This window comes from Microcaecilia unicolor, chromosome 1 (genome assembly GCF_901765095.1).
Source record: "Microcaecilia unicolor chromosome 1, aMicUni1.1, whole genome shotgun sequence".
Classification (NCBI taxonomy): Eukaryota; Metazoa; Chordata; class Amphibia; order Gymnophiona; family Siphonopidae; genus Microcaecilia; species Microcaecilia unicolor.
The window spans coordinates 636,794,299-636,814,420 of NC_044031.1; the positions used below are offsets into that span (position 1 = coordinate 636,794,299).

At 39.9% G+C, this 20,122-nt stretch overlaps 1 protein-coding gene across 1 annotated transcript; it reads right to left on the reverse strand.

Moving 5' to 3' along the window:
- Positions 1 to 1,421: 1,421 nt before the first annotated feature.
- Positions 1,422 to 11,849, reverse strand: LOC115460746 (olfactory receptor 1019-like). Its single transcript, XM_030190500.1, has 2 exons — positions 11,629 to 11,849; positions 1,422 to 2,352 (listed from the first exon to the last, which is right to left on the reverse strand). Exons 1-2 carry the CDS (start codon positions 11,847 to 11,849, stop codon positions 1,422 to 1,424), a joined length of 1,152 nt encoding a protein of 383 aa, XP_030046360.1.
- Positions 11,850 to 20,122: the final 8,273 nt, after the last annotated feature.

Genomic DNA, 20,122 nt, shown 5'->3' on the forward strand with positions numbered 1-20,122 from the left:
ATGAGTGGAGTGGAACAGGTGGATCTGAAACGTCTGTTCACGCTTTTCAAAAATACTAGGACTAGGGGGCATGCGATGAAACTACAGTGTAGTAGATTTAAAACAAATCGGAGAAAAAGTTCTTCACCCAACGCATAATTAAATTCTGGAATTCGTTGCCAGAGAAAGTGGTGAAGGCGGTTAGCTTAGCAGAGTTTAAAAAGGGGTTGGACGGTTTCCTAAAGGACAAGTCCATAAACCGCTACTAAATGGACTTGGGAAAAATCCACAATTCCAGGAATAACATGTATAGAATGTTTGTACATTTGGGAAGCTCGCCAGGTGCCCTTGGCCTGGATTGGCCGCTGTCGTGGACATGATGCTGGGCTCGATGGACCCTTGGTCTTTTCCCAGTGTGGCATTACTTATGTACTTATTTATTTATTTAAAACATTTATACCCCACATTTTCCCACTAGTTGTAGGCTCAATGTGGCTTACACAGAACCATAGGGTAGGCTACAGTTCAAAAAAGCATAACTAAACAAAGTAATAATAGGATAATAGGCATATATGTATCATATAAACAACAAAGAATAATAAGGATAATACAAGGTAATAGGGTCCATGAATATTGCTGAATCCAGGAAGAAGTAATATTAAGTTGAGTCTGGGAAGTAAGCCTCCTTGAACAGGATGGTCTTCAATAATTTTCTGAAATTTAAATAGTTCTGAGTTGATTTTAAAGATTTGGGTAAAGCAAAGATGTTTTTTAGTTTCAATGTATTACATATGCAACTGTAATTAATGTTTTAGATACGCACATGATGAGAAAGATGGGGTTTTTTTTTTAGTTTCAATGTATTAGATATGCAATTGTAAATTCTCCAGAAGAAGAAATTATTGTTTGTATTGTTTATCTTTTATGAAAGATAAAATATTTAATCCATTTGCAGTCTGGGATACAGTGTAAATTATGGGGCCCCTTTACAAAGCGGCGGTAAGCCCAACACATGCTTAAAACACGCTAATCTGGAACTACCACCAGCCAAACATGGGTGTCAGCAGTAGTTCCAGCCCTAGTGCTTGCCATTTCCCGTGCTGGGGAAAATAGTGCTTGATATTTTTGCATGATGCTAATCCAGAAGAACTCAGGCAGCACCACACGCTACCTGGATACCGCTGAGTTAGCGTAGGAGCACTTACTGCCATCTCTATGGGTGGTGGTAAGTGCTCCCCCTCACATGGCCACATTGTAAGAGCAATCTTACTGTATGGTCATGGCTATTTTCAGAATTTTTCTCCGCTGCGGTAAAAAGGACCGCAGTGCATGGCAAAAATGGCCCCCGCTGCTAGCGCAGAATGGTTAAAAGGACCCCTATAATATTAAGAAATAATATGATCCTTACATAATCTGTGATTACAAAAGTTATCCTGACAAAACTAATGCAAGGTATCAAATGTTCTCCTTATGGCTTTTCTCAGAGCTGCTTTCACATCCTTATTTCTCAGACTGTAGATCAGGGGGTTTAGCATGGGGATTATAACCGTATAAAATACAGATGCTACTCTGTCCTGGTCCATTGCGTACTTTGAACTGGGCCGCATGTACATATAAATCACGGTGCCATAGAACAAGGTCACACAGAGAAAGTGGGAGCCACAGGTATTGAAAGCCTTGTGCCTGCCTGTGGCAGAGGGCATCCTCAGGATGGAGCAGAGGATGAAAGCATAGGAAATCAGGATGACCAGCAGAGTTCCAACCTGAATACTGCCTGCAAAAAAGAACAATAAGATTTCATTGACTGAAGTGTCGGAGCAGGAGAGCTTTAAGAGGGGTGGAATGTCACAGAAGAAATGAGTAATCTTATTGGATCTGCAGAAGGACAGACTGAAGGTACTGGCTGTTTGTATGAGGGAATCGAGGAAGCCACCAAAATAGGCACCAGCTACAAATCGAATACAAATATTGTTTGTCATTACAGTGGTATAAAGCAATGGGTTGCATATGGCAATATAGCGATCATAACACATGACTGCAAGAATCAATGCTTCTGCACCTGCAGTTCCAACAAAGAAAAACATTTGAGCTGCACAACCAAGGAATGAAATGGCTTTTCTTTCTGACAGGAAATTGATTAGTGTTTGAGGGACAATAACTGTTGAGTAACAGAGATCTACAAAGGATAAATGTCTGAGGAAGAAGTACATGGCAGTCTGAAGCTGAGGATCTGTAGTAATGACCACAAACATGCCGATGTTGCCCAATATTGTTATAATATAAACCAATAAAAACAGTATAAACAGCAGAATCTGTAGATCTGGATCATCGGTGAGTCCTAAGAGAATAAACTCAGTCACTGAGGAATGGCTCCTGTTGTCCATAGGGGGATTCAATGTCCTCTTCCAAGAAAAATTCTGAACCTTATTCTTCTTTAGTAAGGTTTCCTAGTTAGGATAAAATATAAAAATTTTAAAATACACAGTACATACATATCCAAAGAACTAGTATAACTTAAATGAACCCAGTAGATGTTTAGCATGAAGAAGAGATTATTTAATTCTGGTTGTTTGACTACCTTTTAAAACCAGTCAGAGTTTTGTTTTTTTGGAAAAAGTTTGAAAAAGGATTTTTAAAAAACAAAGATTCTGTAGTAACATAACAGTGTATCCTAATAGTTAGTGCAGTGGGCTGAGAACCTAAGGAACTGGGTTCATTTCCCACTGCAACTCCTTGCAACTCTGAGCAAGTCACTCAGAGATCCTGCGGTGGTGTTGGTGGGTGGGTTTGCCACACACTGAGGCCCCTTTTACCACAGCGGGTAAAGGATTTTTTGTTTAGGAAATGACTGTGCAGTAAGCTAAACCACTTCCTGCCTAGCCATTTCTCAGGGAGCCCAAACCACCACCTATTTCTGAGGCATTTAGCCCCCAGTGCTAAGTGTGACAAAAAAAAGCGTGCCAGAAATGGTATGCGGTGAGTGTAGGCACTACCGCCTGGCTCCTGTTGTAATCCGGCAGTACTTCCAAACTGGCTCACAGCAACCCCACAGTGGGCTTGTCGCACCTTTGTAAAAGGGTCCCTTAACCCTCTATTGCTTCAGGTACAAAATCTACCTAAGACTGATAGCCCACTAGGGACCCATCTTAGTAGGGATAGCGAAAATACCTGCATAGATTATCAAAAACAGTAACCCTTCCCCTTAATACTTGATGACAGATAGATACCAAACTGACAAATCCAGTCTGCCAAGTACATTGATTTGTGCGTACCAACTGTTCCATGTAGGCTACCCTCCCCCCTGCCCTGCCACCCTCATTACCACCACCATCTCTCCTTGGAAATATAAATTATTTCACTGCTGATCTTAAATGAGTTGCTATGCTTGGTATCTATCTTCTTGCCTTTAAGGTATTCTCTGTGTTAATCCATCATATTTTGGAATCCCATTACTGGTTATGGTTCTACCAACTCTTCTGAGCGGGCATTCCAGGCATTCACCACACGTTCCCTGAATAAATATTTCTTGATGCTGCTTGAAATCTCCCCTTGTTCTACTGTTTCCTTTCTTTTGCAAAGGGATTGTGTCTTTTGCATTAATATCTTTAAAGTATTTCAACATTTCTATAATTATCTCCTCAATTCCGCCTCTCTTCCAGGATATATCAATTTAGTTCTGAAAGCATCATCTCATTTTTTTTCCAGTGTAGATCCTATACCATTTTAGTTGTTTTTCTCTGGATCACCCCAGCTTCTTTATATGCTTATTGAGATTTGGAGGGGCATAATCGAACAGCACCGGCTAAATAGATTAGTGTTCATTATTGCTTGTTAAGTGCTGTTAACAACGCTGATCGGCTTGTAAGCCAATTAAGTTTGTAAAGCCAATTCTGCGTGTTGTTATAGAATATGCTTAGATTTACGAGTGGAATGCTAGGCATGATATATAGAATCGGGCAGTAATTGCCAACCATTTGACCAGTTCATTAGTTTATTTAGATCATTTCTGTCTCCAGCATCTATTTCTTAACATCTGGAGCCATGTGATCCCTGTATCTGTATAACTTCACTTGCCAGTATTTACATATGTAAATCATGAAAAGGGCTTAGGTGATTTTTATATAGTTATCATACCACCACTATACATTTAAGTTAAGGTTGCTGAATGGCCATTAGCGTGTGAGCCCCTACCACCAGGGCCTCATGCTAAACCTTTGCTAATCAGTTAGTGCTCAGCAATGCCCACATGCTAACCAATTAGCACAGACCATGCCCATTCTCTGTCCCAAGACCTGCACCAGTGCTAAGGTTCAAGGTTATATTATTTGATAACCCACTTAAGGACAACCATCAAAGTGGGGTACATTAAATGAAATAGATTAATGCAATCAAGATCAATCATGCAAAGGAACTCCAATCATTATATAAAGGTCCAAGGAAACAACAGGACAAATGATCTGCAAACTCCAAAATGAAGGTGAACAGAAGCAGATCGGATTCAAGAATATATGCTTGAAATCTTTTTATTCACAAATAAAAAAACAAATAAGCCCAACCAGGGTCGTATCTGGACTTCACCGTTAGGGGGGGTCCAGAGCCGAGGTGAGGGGGCACATTTTAGCCCCTCCCCTGCCGCCGCCGCCAACCCCCCCAATGCCATTGCCGACGCTGCCCGCCATTGCCGACACCCCCCCGCCGCCGCCAGAACCACCTCCAACAACTGTGGCCCGCCCGCTGTCGCCATGACGTCACCTACCTTTGCTGGCGGGGGACCCCAACCACCGCCAGCCGAAGTCTTCTTGCTTCGTTTGGTTTCTGAGTCTGTCTGATGTCCTGCACATACAACGTGCAGGACGTCAGACTCACAGAAACAGAACGAAGCCCTGCAAGGCTTAGTTCTGTTTCTGTCAGTCCGACCTGCCTCTGCTCACTGCCAGTGTTAAAAAAAAACATTTATGCATGCACATTCCCAGATTACAGCGAGATGCCTCAATGCACCCTGAGGTAACAGCTCAGCATTCATAACAGGGTCAGGGAAAAGAGACAAACTGAGGAAAAAGAAGAAGAAATTGCCAATCATAAACTTTCCAACAACTGTAAGGCATTAACTGCCATTGAAAATAGATACATTTTTAGGCCAACTTTAAAGTTACTGTAAGAAAGCTCAATTTGCAGCACCTGGAGTAAACTATTCCACAGTGCAGGAGCCAAAAAGAAAAAAAAGCACTAGACTGGGTGGACTCCCAGTGGGCTCTAGATACGGGAGGATGAATCAGATGATGATCATTGAATGAATGTAACAGCTGGGCAGGAACATAGGGTATAGTAAGATTAGAAATATTGCCTGGGATCCCCTCTCTCAGTACCCTGAAAGTTACTTTGAATGGTATCTTATAAGATACCAGAAGCCAGTGACATGATTATGATGTTTGACATTACATAAAAATTGTGCTGCTGTGTTTTGAAGTGACTGTAATCATTTTAAAACTGACTGGGAAGTCCTGCATAGATTATGTTACAGTAGTCCATGCGTGAGGTAATAAAAGCATGGTAGAAAGTGTGAAGTGTTTCTCAGGTAAGAAAAGGGCTGAAAGTATACAGCTTATGCAATACCAAAAGAAGAGATCTTAGCACAGCAGAGAGTTGTTCTCTGAAGGTGAGAAGCGAGTCAATAATAACTCCTAGATATTTGAAGGTGCTCACAGGTGGCTGAGGGACACCAAAGAGAATGAGTATAATAACATATGACAGTTTTCTCTGTATTGAGGACCAATTGATTGGCATTAATCCACTCAGCAAAGGCTTGAATACAGAATTGTAGAGGCTGAAGGTTAGTGTTCACACTGTCAGTATGGTATCTGCCAGCAAGTTGTCATCTGCATAGATATACAGAGAAACATTGAATGTCTGAATAAGGGTAGACAAGTGACTCAAGAAAATATTGAACAACAGAGGGGATAAAATAGTACCCTGAGGAACCCAACACCCTAGAGAAAAAGATGAAGAAGTGGTATCCATGAGTGTTACTGTGAAAGAATGATTTTGAATTAAAGAGACGAACAAAGCTAAGACTGTATCTGATAACCCTAAAGAAGGGAGTTGGAGCAGTAGGAGAATGATTAACACCACCGTGCATTGGCTTTTAGACCATTATCCAAGTCCTTGAAGCTATATGCTTGCAAGCCAAGGCACATGTAATCAGTTTAAATGACTGATCCTTGGGGTAATCCATTCTTTTGCCATTTCCAGGCGATTACTTTGTGCCATTTCCAGGCGATTACTTTGTTACAAGATCTGGAAAATCAACAAATTGGTTTCCGCATTGCATTGCATGTCAGTTTTGGATATGGCTAAACCAATTACAATTGGGCTGGAGCTGGAGCTCATTCCACAAATGGCACTGTGACTTAAGGTGATCCACACTGTTTCTGTAGGGTCAACCAGACAATGATACGTTGTCAACACATGTCTACTCACATGTCTACCTGGTAGTCTTGAGGCTTTGCACATCACTCCTGACTCCACTATCAATTGGGTTAGTTGAGTGACAAACATACTTGAAGAAGAAGGCTTCTGTAAAAATGCATAATTGAACATCTTCCGGGGGGGGGGGGGGGGGGGGGGTAAATGCTACCTTTTGTGAAGACCAAGTTATTTCAAGCTGATTTTATAAAGACACTTTGATGCTTAGGTTTCTGTACAAAATACTAGTGGCAAAGTAGGATAAATAATGCCTAGACTGAAACTGTGGACATTATTTCCTAAGTGGGTGCAGGTATAAATGTTCTGACATGAAGTATACACATACTCATGTATCATATAAGCAATGAACATAAATTGTGATTTTACCTATGCTCCTCCAAAGCTCCACCCCTGGCTTTCCAAAAAAATGGCTGATATAAAAGTATGTTATACATATACTTTAATATATTGTACATAATTCCTGGGGTAAAGTTATAAAAACCCATTGTTGCATGTAAAAAGGCCTTTACATGTGAAAAATCCTTTATAAAATTATCTGCTTAACTATTAAACTGGTTTTTTCACATGCATTATGTGGCAGAACATTTCTTGAATGTAGACACAATCACTTATACCATCTCAAGAGCTGATATATGCAAATGCCTTTACTTTATGCTCATATGTATGTATATTGTTTTTTTTATAATCTACAGCATATATGCTAACATTGCCCAAAATCCATCCCTGTACATGGCCACCAGCAAAGTACACGCCATCATGTCATGACTTCTACTTTGTGCTAGTCAGTGTTTTGGTAAGAGGTCATGATTTATGCACATATGTGGCCACATGTACAAAGGAATGTCTTTGTAAAACTACTTCCAAAGTAAGTAAATCATGACTCCACATGTTCTCCAAAAAAAAGAGGCTGATGCTAAAGAACCAAAGAGGGAGCTAAACAAACTTAGCACTAAACAAGAAAGAAAGGGGATAGGAAGAGATGAAGGAGATTGAAAAGGGATTGCTGGTTGGGAGACAGAATGTTGCAGTGAAGAACTGGAGGTGGCAGAATGCATCTGAAATGGGAAGAAAAACTGGTTAAGGGGCCAGAGACTGGGAGTAGAGCTGTGGGGAAAAGAATTCAGGAGCTAGGAAGGATATCAAGGGGCTAGGAAGAGAGAAGGGGATTGAAAGGAGTTACTGGCTGGGAAGGAAAATATTGCTGTGAAGAGATGGAGATGGAAGAAAGCAGCTGTAAGAGTAAGAGAGGCTGGGTGATGGGTACATAGGCTGGGAATGGAGCTATGAAAAGAGGAATAGAGAGGGCTGGGAAGGGTTGAAGGGAACTGAAATGAATTATTGGAAGGAGGAGATAATTCTGCAGGGATGGGGTAGAAAATGCAGAAAAGATCTGACTGAGAGGCTGGGAATGGAGCTGTTGGAGGGCAATGGAGGGTGCTAGAAAGGGGTGAAAGGGACTGAAAGGGATTAATGGCTGGGAGACAGAATACTGCTGGGCTGGGAGACAGGGATAGGGACTGGGAGTGGATCTGAGAGAAGAGTAGAAACAGGCTGTGAGGGTGAGAGGAAATTAGGGAGGGACCATGGGTTGTGATGGGAGAAGGAGACAATCAAGGAGAGAGGAAGAATAGCAGACAGAGGGAACACAAGTTGTAGAGGGATGAGGAGCTGAAAGAGATGAAGAGTAACTGTGTGGGATTGTGGAAAGAGGGACTGAAAGAAAGGCGAGAAGAGATTGTGATGGAGAGAAGAGACATGAAAGTGGGGAAAAGAGTAAGAAGTGGCATGAGAGGGGGTGAGACTAGAAGGAAGTGAGATGAGAGAAGACAGAGAGACAGGCTATAGAGCGACAAACACATAAGGGAAAGAGAAATGAAAGAAATGAGAAGAAGATTGGAAGGAAATTCATAAAAAGGAAGGAATGTGAAGGCAGAGAAAAAACAAGAGAAGGCCAAGAATGAGCAGAGACAAAGGATGGAAAACTACAGACACAAAGGTTGAAAATAGTTTACATTTAATAAATATTTTAGTGCTAGCTGGGCTGGGTCAAGGGTGGGGAGTAGCTGGCATTTAGCTGTTCTTCTCCAGCCCTATGGTCAATAGGATAAATATGTTATTATATTGGAGGGATTTGGGGGGAGTAGGAGAGAATTGTGGGTTATGTGATGTCATGGTCTGAAAAATCTCAAAATTTGCTCCTATGTGACAACAGTGTAAGGGAGAGGACCTATAGTCCACATTGAAAAAGGAATGAATGGGAACATCATTTCATATTTTCACAAAAATAAAACAATCACCCCCTTCCCTCCATTACATCTCTGGGAGACAGTAGGAATGGAGCAAAAGTGTCATTATGCTGGGTCAGGGGTGGGGAGTAGCTAGTATTTAGCTGTTCTTCTCCAGCCCTATGGTCAATAGGATAAATATGTTATTATATTGGAAGGACGTGGGGGGAGTATGAGAGAGTTGTGGGTTATGTGATGTCATGATGTGAAAAATCTCAAGATTTGCTCCTATGTGGCAAAAGTGTAAGGGAGAGGACCTATAGTCAAGTTCCACATTGAAAGAGGAATGTAGAGGAACATAATTTTTCTTTCACAAAAAAAAGAAAAAAAAAACAATCTCACTCCCCACCCCCCTCCCCCGTTATATCCCTAGGAGACAGTGGGAATGGACCAAATGGCTCATTGTACACGGCAGCAGCAGGAAGAGGTGACAGGAGAGAAGGGTGGAATTTGGAAAAGGACAAGGGGCACACTGCCTCCAAACTATATGTGTTTCTTGGTTTGGCTTCCCTCTTGGAGCAGCAGTTACTGAGCCCTGGCTTCCTTTCTTGCTTCTAGTACTGCTCTACTAATAGATTCCTGACTCAGCTCAAGGATATCTTTTTGAGTGTGTGATCTATGTGGCTGGGTATTGCTGTAGTCATGCCCCAACCCATATCCTTCTAAATTATGAGATAAGGGGAAATTCTGTAACGTGTAGTGCCTAACATAAGGGTGTAAGCAGGCACCTATGTCAAGGCTATTCTATAAAGGAAAGTAGGTGACTACTTCTTTTTCACAGAAAATTAGTGTAAGTTGCAGAAAATGCCTCTACATTTAAAAGGTGATCAGTTACATCACCCCCAGGCTGGTATAAATGCTCATGCCTAGATGTTAGCCAGTACTAATTATACTGCAAATAAGCCAGAACATATGTAAATTATAGAATACTGTCATTTACATGAGTATTTCCATGATCTGCTCAATCTCTACTTATGAACTTGCCTGTTGGGGAAAGTACATGGCATCGAAAAATGGTGAATGCTTTTCTGCTAGTTTGTATTCTATATGAGGTGAGTTTTACGTGTCTTCCCGATGCCTGAAACTAGGGGGCTCCTTATAAAACGTGTGCTGTGTTGAGCACCCCAAATCATTTTGGAAAAGTTGTCTCTATGTTTGATGCTTCTAGGATGGTAATATAACCATGATTTTAAGTCCAGAATGTAAATTGCACTGTACAGCACTTATCGGGTACTTATTTATCTGCATTTGAACATTTTGCATCTCATTACTATGTAATCCGCTGCAACCTGAATATCACCACGGTAAAACAACTCAGTCTGTGTTAGGGCCCTTTAAGTCACGTTAAGGGGAAAATAATGTGACTTAAGTCCTAAAGCAGCATAGTAATTTCCATTTAATACATCTTAAACAAAAGACTAAAGGGAGAGATGAGCAGCTGCAGAATTTAGATATCATAACCATAATGTGCATTACTGCAGATAAAAAGTGAAAACAGAACAGAGCAGTCAGGTTACAGTTTCTGCCTACATATAAATGCCTAGGTATAAATCCTGGTGTTAATATGTGTGGAGGTGTATTTTCAAGGCACTATGGAACTTTGTAATTCTAAGTGCTTTGAAAATGAGCCCCTTAGTCATTCACATGTGTGTGGATGAATAAGGGGCTCTGAAATGTGGAAAAAACATGGAAGGTTTTTGTTCTGCCCAAACCCTGCTTTCCTGCCCTCTGCATGTAGTTTTTTTTTAAATTTCATTTTATTTAGATTTTGCTCACACCTTTTCAGTAGCAGCTCAAGGTAGTTACATTCAGGTACTCTGGATATTTCTCTGTCCCAGGAGAGCTCACAATCTAAGTTTGTACCTAAGGCAATGGAGGATTAAGTGACTTGCACAAGATCACAAAGAGCAGCAGTGAGATTTGAACAGGCCACCTCTGGATGTCAAGAGAAGTGATCTAACCACTAGGCCACTCCTCCACCTGTATTGTAAATCCCAGTTTTCTAAAAACAGGTTTACTACATATATCCAAGATAAATGTGAAAATATTGGTATTTACATATGTAAGTTAAGAAGAGGGCTTCTAAAATAACCAGCACCATAACCCGCATTTAGAATTATATGTGGATTTTCAAAGGGATACTTATACAGAAACTACACGGAAAACATACATAAATTAGGCCTGCAAGTCTATATCTTTCATTGCGTGTGGCAGCACGGGCACATCTACCTCATGATGTCCAATATTATTATTATTATTGTGTAGCTTTGGGAAAGTGTAATTTTATACCACTCTTTCTGTTTTGTTAGATAGTCTGTTCCTGTGAGAGTGGAGGGAGGGTGAAGCAGAAGTAAGGATTTTTTTTTTACTTGATGAAGAAATATATACTGTTCATCCTATGTAACAGTAACGCATGTTATAATTGGCATTACATTACGTGGTAACATAATAAAATGGTGAATAGCCCATCCAGTATGCCCAGTTCTCACTTGTATAGATGAACCAATGAGGTCTCATCTGTGGCCTAACCTCTCTATAACTCTCTTATCCAGCTTTCTATACTCATACCTACAACACCATATCCACCTGAAACGTCCTTCTCTAATTGTCTCCGTAACTCTTTCTGGTAGGCAGCTGAGGGGGAAAGTTATCAACATGGGCTACCATTAAGACATGTTATTTTACTGTTAACCTAGGTTATTAGTAACTAGCTCTCATTATATTAAATGAGACCTGTGTTAAAATAGCATGAGTTCATGATTGCCCACATTGATAACTTCCCAAAAGTCTTGCAATCTCTAATTTTGCTACTAACACTTAAGTCAACACCTAGACATTTTATAGTATAACCCTCTTTTACTTGTTGAAGTTTTGGGTTTACCCATCTTGTAAATAAGCTTGGAAGTCTAATATATTTATTCCTCTGTTGAACTCAAAACTTCCTAGAAGCACTAAATAGTGCCAGTGATGTTTTGGGGTTGTAACTGCCACTATAGGCAGATTAATTGGATGGCTTCTTGGAAGAACAGAGATGAAATCACTTGTACCTGCAGCATTCATTTTCATAACCTTGTTGTCATGGATATTCTGTGTATATCCCATGTTTGTTTGTTTTTAATCCTATTACCATTTTTGTGTTCCTCACTTTCTCATGGAGGACATTCCTAGCATCTAGCACATCTGTTGCAACAAGATTCCCAGGTCAACCACTTTGAAGCTTCATTATGTGGCCCATACAGGGTTTTTTTTTCCATTGCAAGAGGTTGGCTTCCAGCATATTAACACAGTATTCATATTTAAATATCTCTATCATGATCCCCCATCTCTCCTCTCCTTTAATTTGTACATATTCAGGTCTTTCATTTTCATCTGATATGTTTAGTGTTGCAGACCCACACTGTTTTTAGATTCTTTTATCTAGTCGGCCTCTAGTATATCTATACCCTTCTGAAATACAGTCTTTAGAATTGTATAAAGTTTTGCAGGTGAAGACATACCAATGCCTGCATAGACGCATTACTATCTTCATTTTCCAGTTAATTATACCTTTTTCTGTGATCCCCAGTCACCCTCTGCCTCTGGTTGTCTTCAGTCATTAACCCCAGGCTTGCAGAATAGGGGTTGATCATGCATTGCTATTGTCATCCCTTGATTACTGTAATTTGGTTTATAAAGGTTGCACAAAACGTTTATTGAAAAGACTTCCAATGATACAAAATACGGCAATAAGGCTAATTTTGAGGCTATCAAAATTTGACAGGGTCTCTCTCTTCTATATTGACATTGGCTGCCCTTTGAAGCAAGAGTATTTTTTTTAACTAGTTTGTTTTCTTTTGAAAATATTACAAGGGCAGATTCCTAGTTATTTCTCAGCCCATTTTTGTTTTGCAACTTCCTTTAGAATTAGGAGACATGGAGGGGCATAATCGAACGAAAACGTCTATCTCCATGGGCGTTTATCTCCGAGAATGGGTCCGTGAAGGGGCGGACCGAACCGTATTTTCGAAAAAAATAGACGTCCATGTTTTATTCGACAATTTGTGAGCTGGGCGTTTTTGTTTTTCAATGATAATGGAAAATGAAAGCGCCCAGCTCAAAAATGAATAAATCCAAGGCATTTGTTCGTGGGAGGGGCCAGGATTCATAGTGCACTGGTCCCCCTCAAATGCCAGGACACCAACCGGGCACCCTAGGGGGCACTTTTACAAAAACCAAAAAAAAGGTAAAAGAGCTCCCAGGTGCATAGCACCCTTCCCTTGGGTGTTGAGCCCCCCAAATCCCCCTCAAAACCCACCGCCCACAAGTCTACACCATTACTATAGCCCTAAGGGGTGAAGGGGGGCACCTACATGTGGGTACAGTGGGTTTGGGGGGCGGTGTGGAGGGCTCCCATTTACCAGCACAAGTGTAACAGGTGGGGGGGGATGGGCCTGGGTCTACCTGCCTGACGTCCACTGCACCCCCTAATAACTGCTCCAGTGACCTGCATACTGCTGCCAGGGAGGTGGGTATGACATTTGAGGGTGAACATAAAAAGTTGTGAAACGGCATATGTTTGTGGTGGGAGGGGGTTTGTGACCACTGGGGGAGTCAGGGGAGGTCATCCCCGACTCCCTCCAGCGGTCATCTGGTCAATTAGGGCACTTTTTGGGGCCCTATTCGTGGAAAAACAGGGTCCAGGAAAAGTGCCCTAAATTCTCGCTAAAAACGCATATTTTTTTTCCATTATCGGCGAAAGGCGCCTATCTCTGATCGGCCGATAACCACGCCCCAGTTCCGCCTTCACCACGCCTTTGACACACCCCCATCAACTTTGTCCGCATCCGTGACGGAGTGCAGTTGAAAACGTCCAAATTCGGCTTTCGATTATACCGCTTTATTCGTTTTTGTGAGATAAACGTCTATCTCCCGATTTGGGTCGCAATATAGGCGTTTTTCTTTTTCAATTATAAGCTGGATGGTGTTGCTAATTTTTCACTTTCCCCTCAGTTAAGGGTAAAAAAAGACTAGCGCTCTTTGATAAATCTTTGGCCATTCAAGCAACTAGATTATGGAAAGATATTGCTGTTATGTTTTCATTTTCATAAATATATCTTTTGTTTAGAAAGAAGATAACTTTCTTATTTAAAAAAATGTATATTTAGGTTCTATTGACTATAAAGTTGTCATTGTAATTCCCAGAGCACTGTTCTGGCTCTTTTGTTCCTCTAGATATTCTATAATCCACTTAGAAATGAAATATGGTAGCGGGACATAAGCCTAAATATAATGTAATACGGATAATTTGCCTCAGTTTTACTCATGCTTTAAACTCTGTATTCCTCATGTATGTATGACTCAATTTATTTTGTTCAAAATATAACAATGAAAAATTTAGACTTTAGAAATTGACCTAATATCAGTGTCAGCCATACTCTTTGAGAGCTTCTTTTACAAAGCCGCGCTAGCAGTTCCAGTGCGGCAAATGAGAGGAAGCCCATTCAATATCTACAGGCTTCTTCTCATTTGCCATGCAGGAATCCATAGCACGGCTTTGTAAAAGAAGCCCTAAGTAGGCTACTGCATTTTCACATAAAAATGCTCATTATTAGTGAACAGAACCCAACTAGAAAAACTGGGAGTGGCAGCAAATAACTTGCATTTGTGAGTTCATTTGGAAGTTCACTTTAGTGAATAGGGAGGAGATGGTAAAGGTGAATAAAATACATTAAATGTATCTCAGATTTTCTAATGTTAACTTGAACAATGCATAACTATCAGAAAAAGTGTTTGATTTTTCAAGTAGAAATTAATGGTTCACTGTCAGCTTGAGAGTATGTATGAAGAAACTGAGATTGGAACTAATCATGATTTCTATTAATAGTATTAGACAATATGCTAACACATTAAGGAATGTTATTTGAATTCAAAATAATTGAGAAATTGTAAATATGATCAGGAATGATATGATAGTTTGGAAGGAATAATGAGGTGTCTGACATTTAGGAAGGGACTTTCTAATGTACAAATACATAGTAAGAATATATTTCTCTGCAGAGTACAGTTGAAAAGATCTGAGCTACAGGAGAGCCTAAAGTGAATGTGAGTCAGTTGAGGTAGTGAAAGTCAGAACAATAAGAAGATTCAGGAATGCTGAATTATATGAAATGATCTTAATGCAAGAAGAAGGAAAATAGGCAGACTAGAGGGGCTGTTCTGTCCTATTTGCTATAATATTCTATAGAGCCATTCCCGTCTGGATGTCCTGTTCACTGGGGGAATACCTTGATTTTTCAACATCATTATCTGATTTAATGATACTGAAAATCTCTTCCAATCTCCCTAGCACTGTCCAAATAGTTTTAGGCTGGTCCAAGACGGAGTCTGTGTAGAGGTTTATGTTAACCAGTTAGTGATATTCAGTCTGCTAATTGGGTAACTAATCAGATCAACTTAGGACACCATAAAACCTGTCCCTTCTCTTTCCACACAGGTATCCAGGTACCAGTGTGAATATTACCAGTACCCAGATAACAACCAGTGGTCAGATAATACTCAGATATTCAGCACTCAATGGTATCCAAACACTGATGCATAATATCTGGGTATTAAAAAAACAAACAAACCTGGCATCTAAATCAAATATTAGCCAGGATGAAAGGGAAAAACAAACGTAACTGAAAACCCTCCTGCTACATTTAGAGCTAGTGAATTTTTGCAGAGGTTAACAATATTGACTGATTGAAATATTACTGTAGTAATTTCAACCTTGACTAAAAAAAACTATTAGATATTGCAAAGAATATGTCTTATAAGACATATGAAGTACTTGTAAGGCTGTTCTTAAAATCTGAACACCACAATTCGACTTTACAGATACTTCGAATAAATTCAGACTCATAGGGCAGACACAGCCCTATCTTTATATAGTTCTTGATATCAACTTGATAAAAGATACAATTTTTGCCAAACTGTAAATTAAAATATAAGAATCTGAAAATGTATGTACTCACAACTGAAGATCCAAGTAGATTTTGTGGAGAGTGTTGAAACTTGTTTTCTTTTTTTCTATTCTACTTTTAGTTTGTCTCAGCAGATAGCGCCAATGTTATGAAAGGCAGGTAATTTTAGAAGTGTTAAGAGTACAGAATGCATGCTAAGAAAGGATTTTGGGGTTTCATTTTTTGCTTTCTCAAGCATGAGAACACCACAAGTTGCCTTTCAAGCAAAATAGCTCCTCCTTAGCCTCACCGAGTTCATCATCTAAGTTTGTAGCTGAAGCGATGGAGAGTGATGTAAGTTGTCCAAGATCACAATGAAAATCAGGTACTAGACTACTCCTCTGCTCTGTGCAATCATTTGTGAGAATAATATGAAGTTTTACTCACCAACCTGAGAAGCAGTGACCATGGAGATGTAATGTGAGAGTGCTAGAATGTTTTTTAAAACATTTAACACTAGATCCACATTATTAATATTTCTGCTATTATACTTAATAATAAGAACATTTAATGGAATAAAGCATGAGGGAAATATATATATTTGATCTTGCCTTGTATGTTTGCTTGGATCATGCTAAGCTTTATAATGATGTTGTGAGACTCTTGAGAGCTTCTCTCACCTAAAAGTGGCAGAGAATACTGAAGGACTGGGTAAGTTTCTACTGGAGACCAATACTCAAAGGAATGAGTAAAGTTCATCCAACTTAAGCCCATTTTTAAGTAGTATATTATGTGAAAAAAAAATGGAACAGAATTGAAGAAACCATCTGAGAGGCACAGAGGATCTCTTGGTATGAAAAAGCCAATAGTCTTTGTCTGAAAATTTTTTCCCTCGGATTCAATAACATTTGCCCAAATTTGGCTGTCCAAATTTAAGGTCAAATCCCAGATCTGTGAGAAAAATAATTAGTGCTCAGTTATCAATGCAATTAATTCCAATTAGGGTTTGCATGTGCATCTGCTTATGCACTATTCTATAAAACTGCATGCCAAAACCATCTTGGACACAACTTAAAAAGGGGCCATTGGAAAGATAGGGGTGGATCAGGGGCATTTAAAAAATTTGAGTGTAGTATTGTAGAATACCGGGCTTGTACCCAACTTCCATACAGAGATTTATGCCAGGTTTCACTAGGCATAAGTCCACACCCCCAAAGTTAAGCATGAGATCCATGCAAAATCATCCTATATAATAATTCTCACCTCCAACGTTCTGTCGCTGCCTGGGACCCTGGATCCCTTGGATGTGGTCTGCTAGGCGATGTAGATCACACTTACATCATGAATCCCACACAGCTGATGGAATCCAATAGCAAACAGTGACCCAGGCAGGGGGAGGAGTAGGGAAAGAGAGCAGGATGTGGCAGAAGGAAGGCCATGGAGTAGGCCTGTGACTATGAATCGCTGCAGGAAAATGTAAGTGACACTCATGGCGAGGAGGAAGGGAAGGGAGAAAAGTGTTTGCTGTTCCATGCACCCACATCTTCCTTACCCCTACCCCCACAGCTGCAGCCCTGGCTTAATGCTGATCACAAGCTGATGAAATGAGAGCAGCTGTACATCAGGCTATACACTCCTCATGTGCTGCTCAGTAGGGCTTTGACATACAGCTCTCCTCCTTCCCCAAGTCCCTTACTCCTTCAGAGATATTCAAAAGAGAAGTTTCAGGCTTGAGGGAGAGGCACACCCTCATTTCTGAAGGCCTCCAGAAGGAAGGGGTTTGGAAACTTTGCACCCTGCATCTTGTTGATCAAGATGTTTGTAGAAGGCAGGGTGGAAGTAGCATTAGGCTACTTGGGTACAAAATCTGAAATTTGAAGGAGGGTAACCAGGTCACTGGGGACAGCATTTTATGTTGGGTGGGGGTAGAGACACCAGGCTTCCTGGAAAGGGAAATGTGTTAAAACAGCAAAAATCAATGATTTCTGAGAAATAAATTCTTAATTTTATGATTTAACGGAGAAAAAGACTTCAGATGCTCATCACTCACTGGTGTAATTTCCAAAATGAATGCTAGGCAAGCTTCCTCATTAGTCTTAAAAAGCCTCCTGGAGTTAAATAATTTTTATGTTAGTGTGTTGAAATAGTTTCATCAGCAAGTAGAAACAGTTATATTGAGGAATAAATTCTAAATGTGTATGTGTTATACAAAATGCAAAAATAATTTCAAAATACAATGACAGCTAACTGATGATGAATACAAATTGCTGCAGCAAAAATTAAAGTGCTTGTCTGAACTATTTCTTTTTATTTAAAAACAAACTGAACTCAAAACCTGTACTTTTAAGTGGAGGATGATACGGTTACCATTACCGTGAATGGGGATGGGGACAGAGCTTGCGGGGACGAGGCAGCAATGGGGACAAACTTTGTCCCCACATCATTCTCTATCTGTTTTTAGGTCTTTTTACCACCACCCCAAATCTCCCCAAATTATTATATACCAACCACCTACAATTTGGAGTGATAAAAGGCCAAAACCACGTATGAGAAAAGCAATTTTTATTACTTACCAAATACAGATACAATTAATAGTTTTTCATGGGAGAACAGCTCTGCTGTACATAAGTACTATCTGAAACTATCTCTCCAAAGTAATACTCTGATCAAGCTGCTCATATATAAAACAGACAAGCTAACAATTCATTTACTTCTGCGAGTTATTTTCCACTTTTACTGGGTACTTTCCACAGAGGTCTATACAGTTCTCTTTTTCCCAAGATCTATTCCCCTTATGTCATTCCCCTTAGGTTGTTAAACCATGTTATCTTGTTTATGAGGTTTTTATGACTTCTCTTTTCTCTGAAATGCCTGCACCCTTTTGGTACTTCTCTTTTCCCAGAACAAAGGGTGTCTTCAGCATCTCATAAGTTTTTAAAGTCATACAGGCTGATTAACTGTTTATTCTTTTTTTTTTTTCTTTATTTATCATTTTAAATTTTTTACATGCGGAACATGCAATATGTAATACACTGCACAGCTTGTTCAAAAACAAAGGTAATTATAACATTAAACTTACAATACTTTCAATAAGAAAAGAGCAAGCTATACATTTAATTAGACCACAATACTGCCCTAAGGGGGGAGTGATTTAAACAATAGGAGATCTTAAACAAAAAGAAAAAGAACATACGATATATGGCCTGGCTTTCTACCCCCATTACTTTAATATTTAAATGATATCGATTACTCTACAGGTTTATTGGCTAGTTTTTTCATCTCCAAGAATGCTTTAAGATGTTCCGGTTCAAAAAAGGTATATTTTACTCCCAAATATTTAACCAGACATTTACATGGGTAGGCCAATAAATATGTTGCCCCCATAGCTCGGGTTTCTTCTCTGTACAATAAAAATTTCTTCCTCCTATCTTGAGTTGTTTTACAGACATCCGGGTATATCCACACTCTTTGACCACAAAATATTTTCAAAGCATTTTTAAAGTATAACTTCAATACAACGTTCAAGTCCTGTTCAAAAACAAACAATATTAATAAAGTTCTACGTTGCTCAATATCAGATGTAGATGTCTCCAAAATTAATGAAATATCCAGCGGTGCTTGAAGGTTCAAATGTTTATTCAAATTATTTTTCTTGCTACTATCTCCCGGCTCAGCTGGTAGAGGACTTGGTAAATAATATACTCTATTTAAAGGAGGTATAGCTGAGTCCGGGTACAGTAGAATTTCTTTTAAATATTTCTTAAAGAGCTCAGTAGCACTCAGTTCCTGAGTCCAAGGAAAATTTAATATCCTAAGATTAAGCCTTCTATTAAAATTTTCAAATTGCTCAATTTTCCTATGTATCACCATTTTATCCGTTACTAAGGATTCAGTCACTGATTTTAATGATTTTACTTCCTGCTGAAATACCTCAGTTTGTAACGTCGCTTCTTGTTTAGTTTTTTCTAAGGAGTTAGTCAAAAAGTCAATTTTACTTACGAGTTGGGAAGTATCTCGAGCAGATTTTATTATTGTCTGGTTTAAATCCTGCAGCATTCTCCATATCGCCTGTAGGTTTATCTCCGCCGGAGGGTTCCCCTCCAAAGTTGTTACCTCAGCGTGCAGGGGAGAGTTAGCGCCAAACGAGGTTTGGTCTGAAACGGCTTCCGTAGCAGGCTCTTCCTCCTCTCTCTGCCCCATAACCGCTGGATGCGGAGGTCGATTATCAGGCGGCGAAAGTGATGTTTCGAAATCCGAGGGAGCCGGAGCTCCTCCAACGGCTCCCAAATCGGCATCGCTCGCCTTCACTACAGGGAAGGGCGTTGTGAACCGGTCCAGTGTTTGCTGAAATGGGGAGGAAGTTCGAGCCGTTGGCATCTGGCTCTTTACTATCCCCTTCCTTTTGGTATGTGGCATTTTCAATAAAGAAATAGATAAAAAAGAAAAACAAGGCTC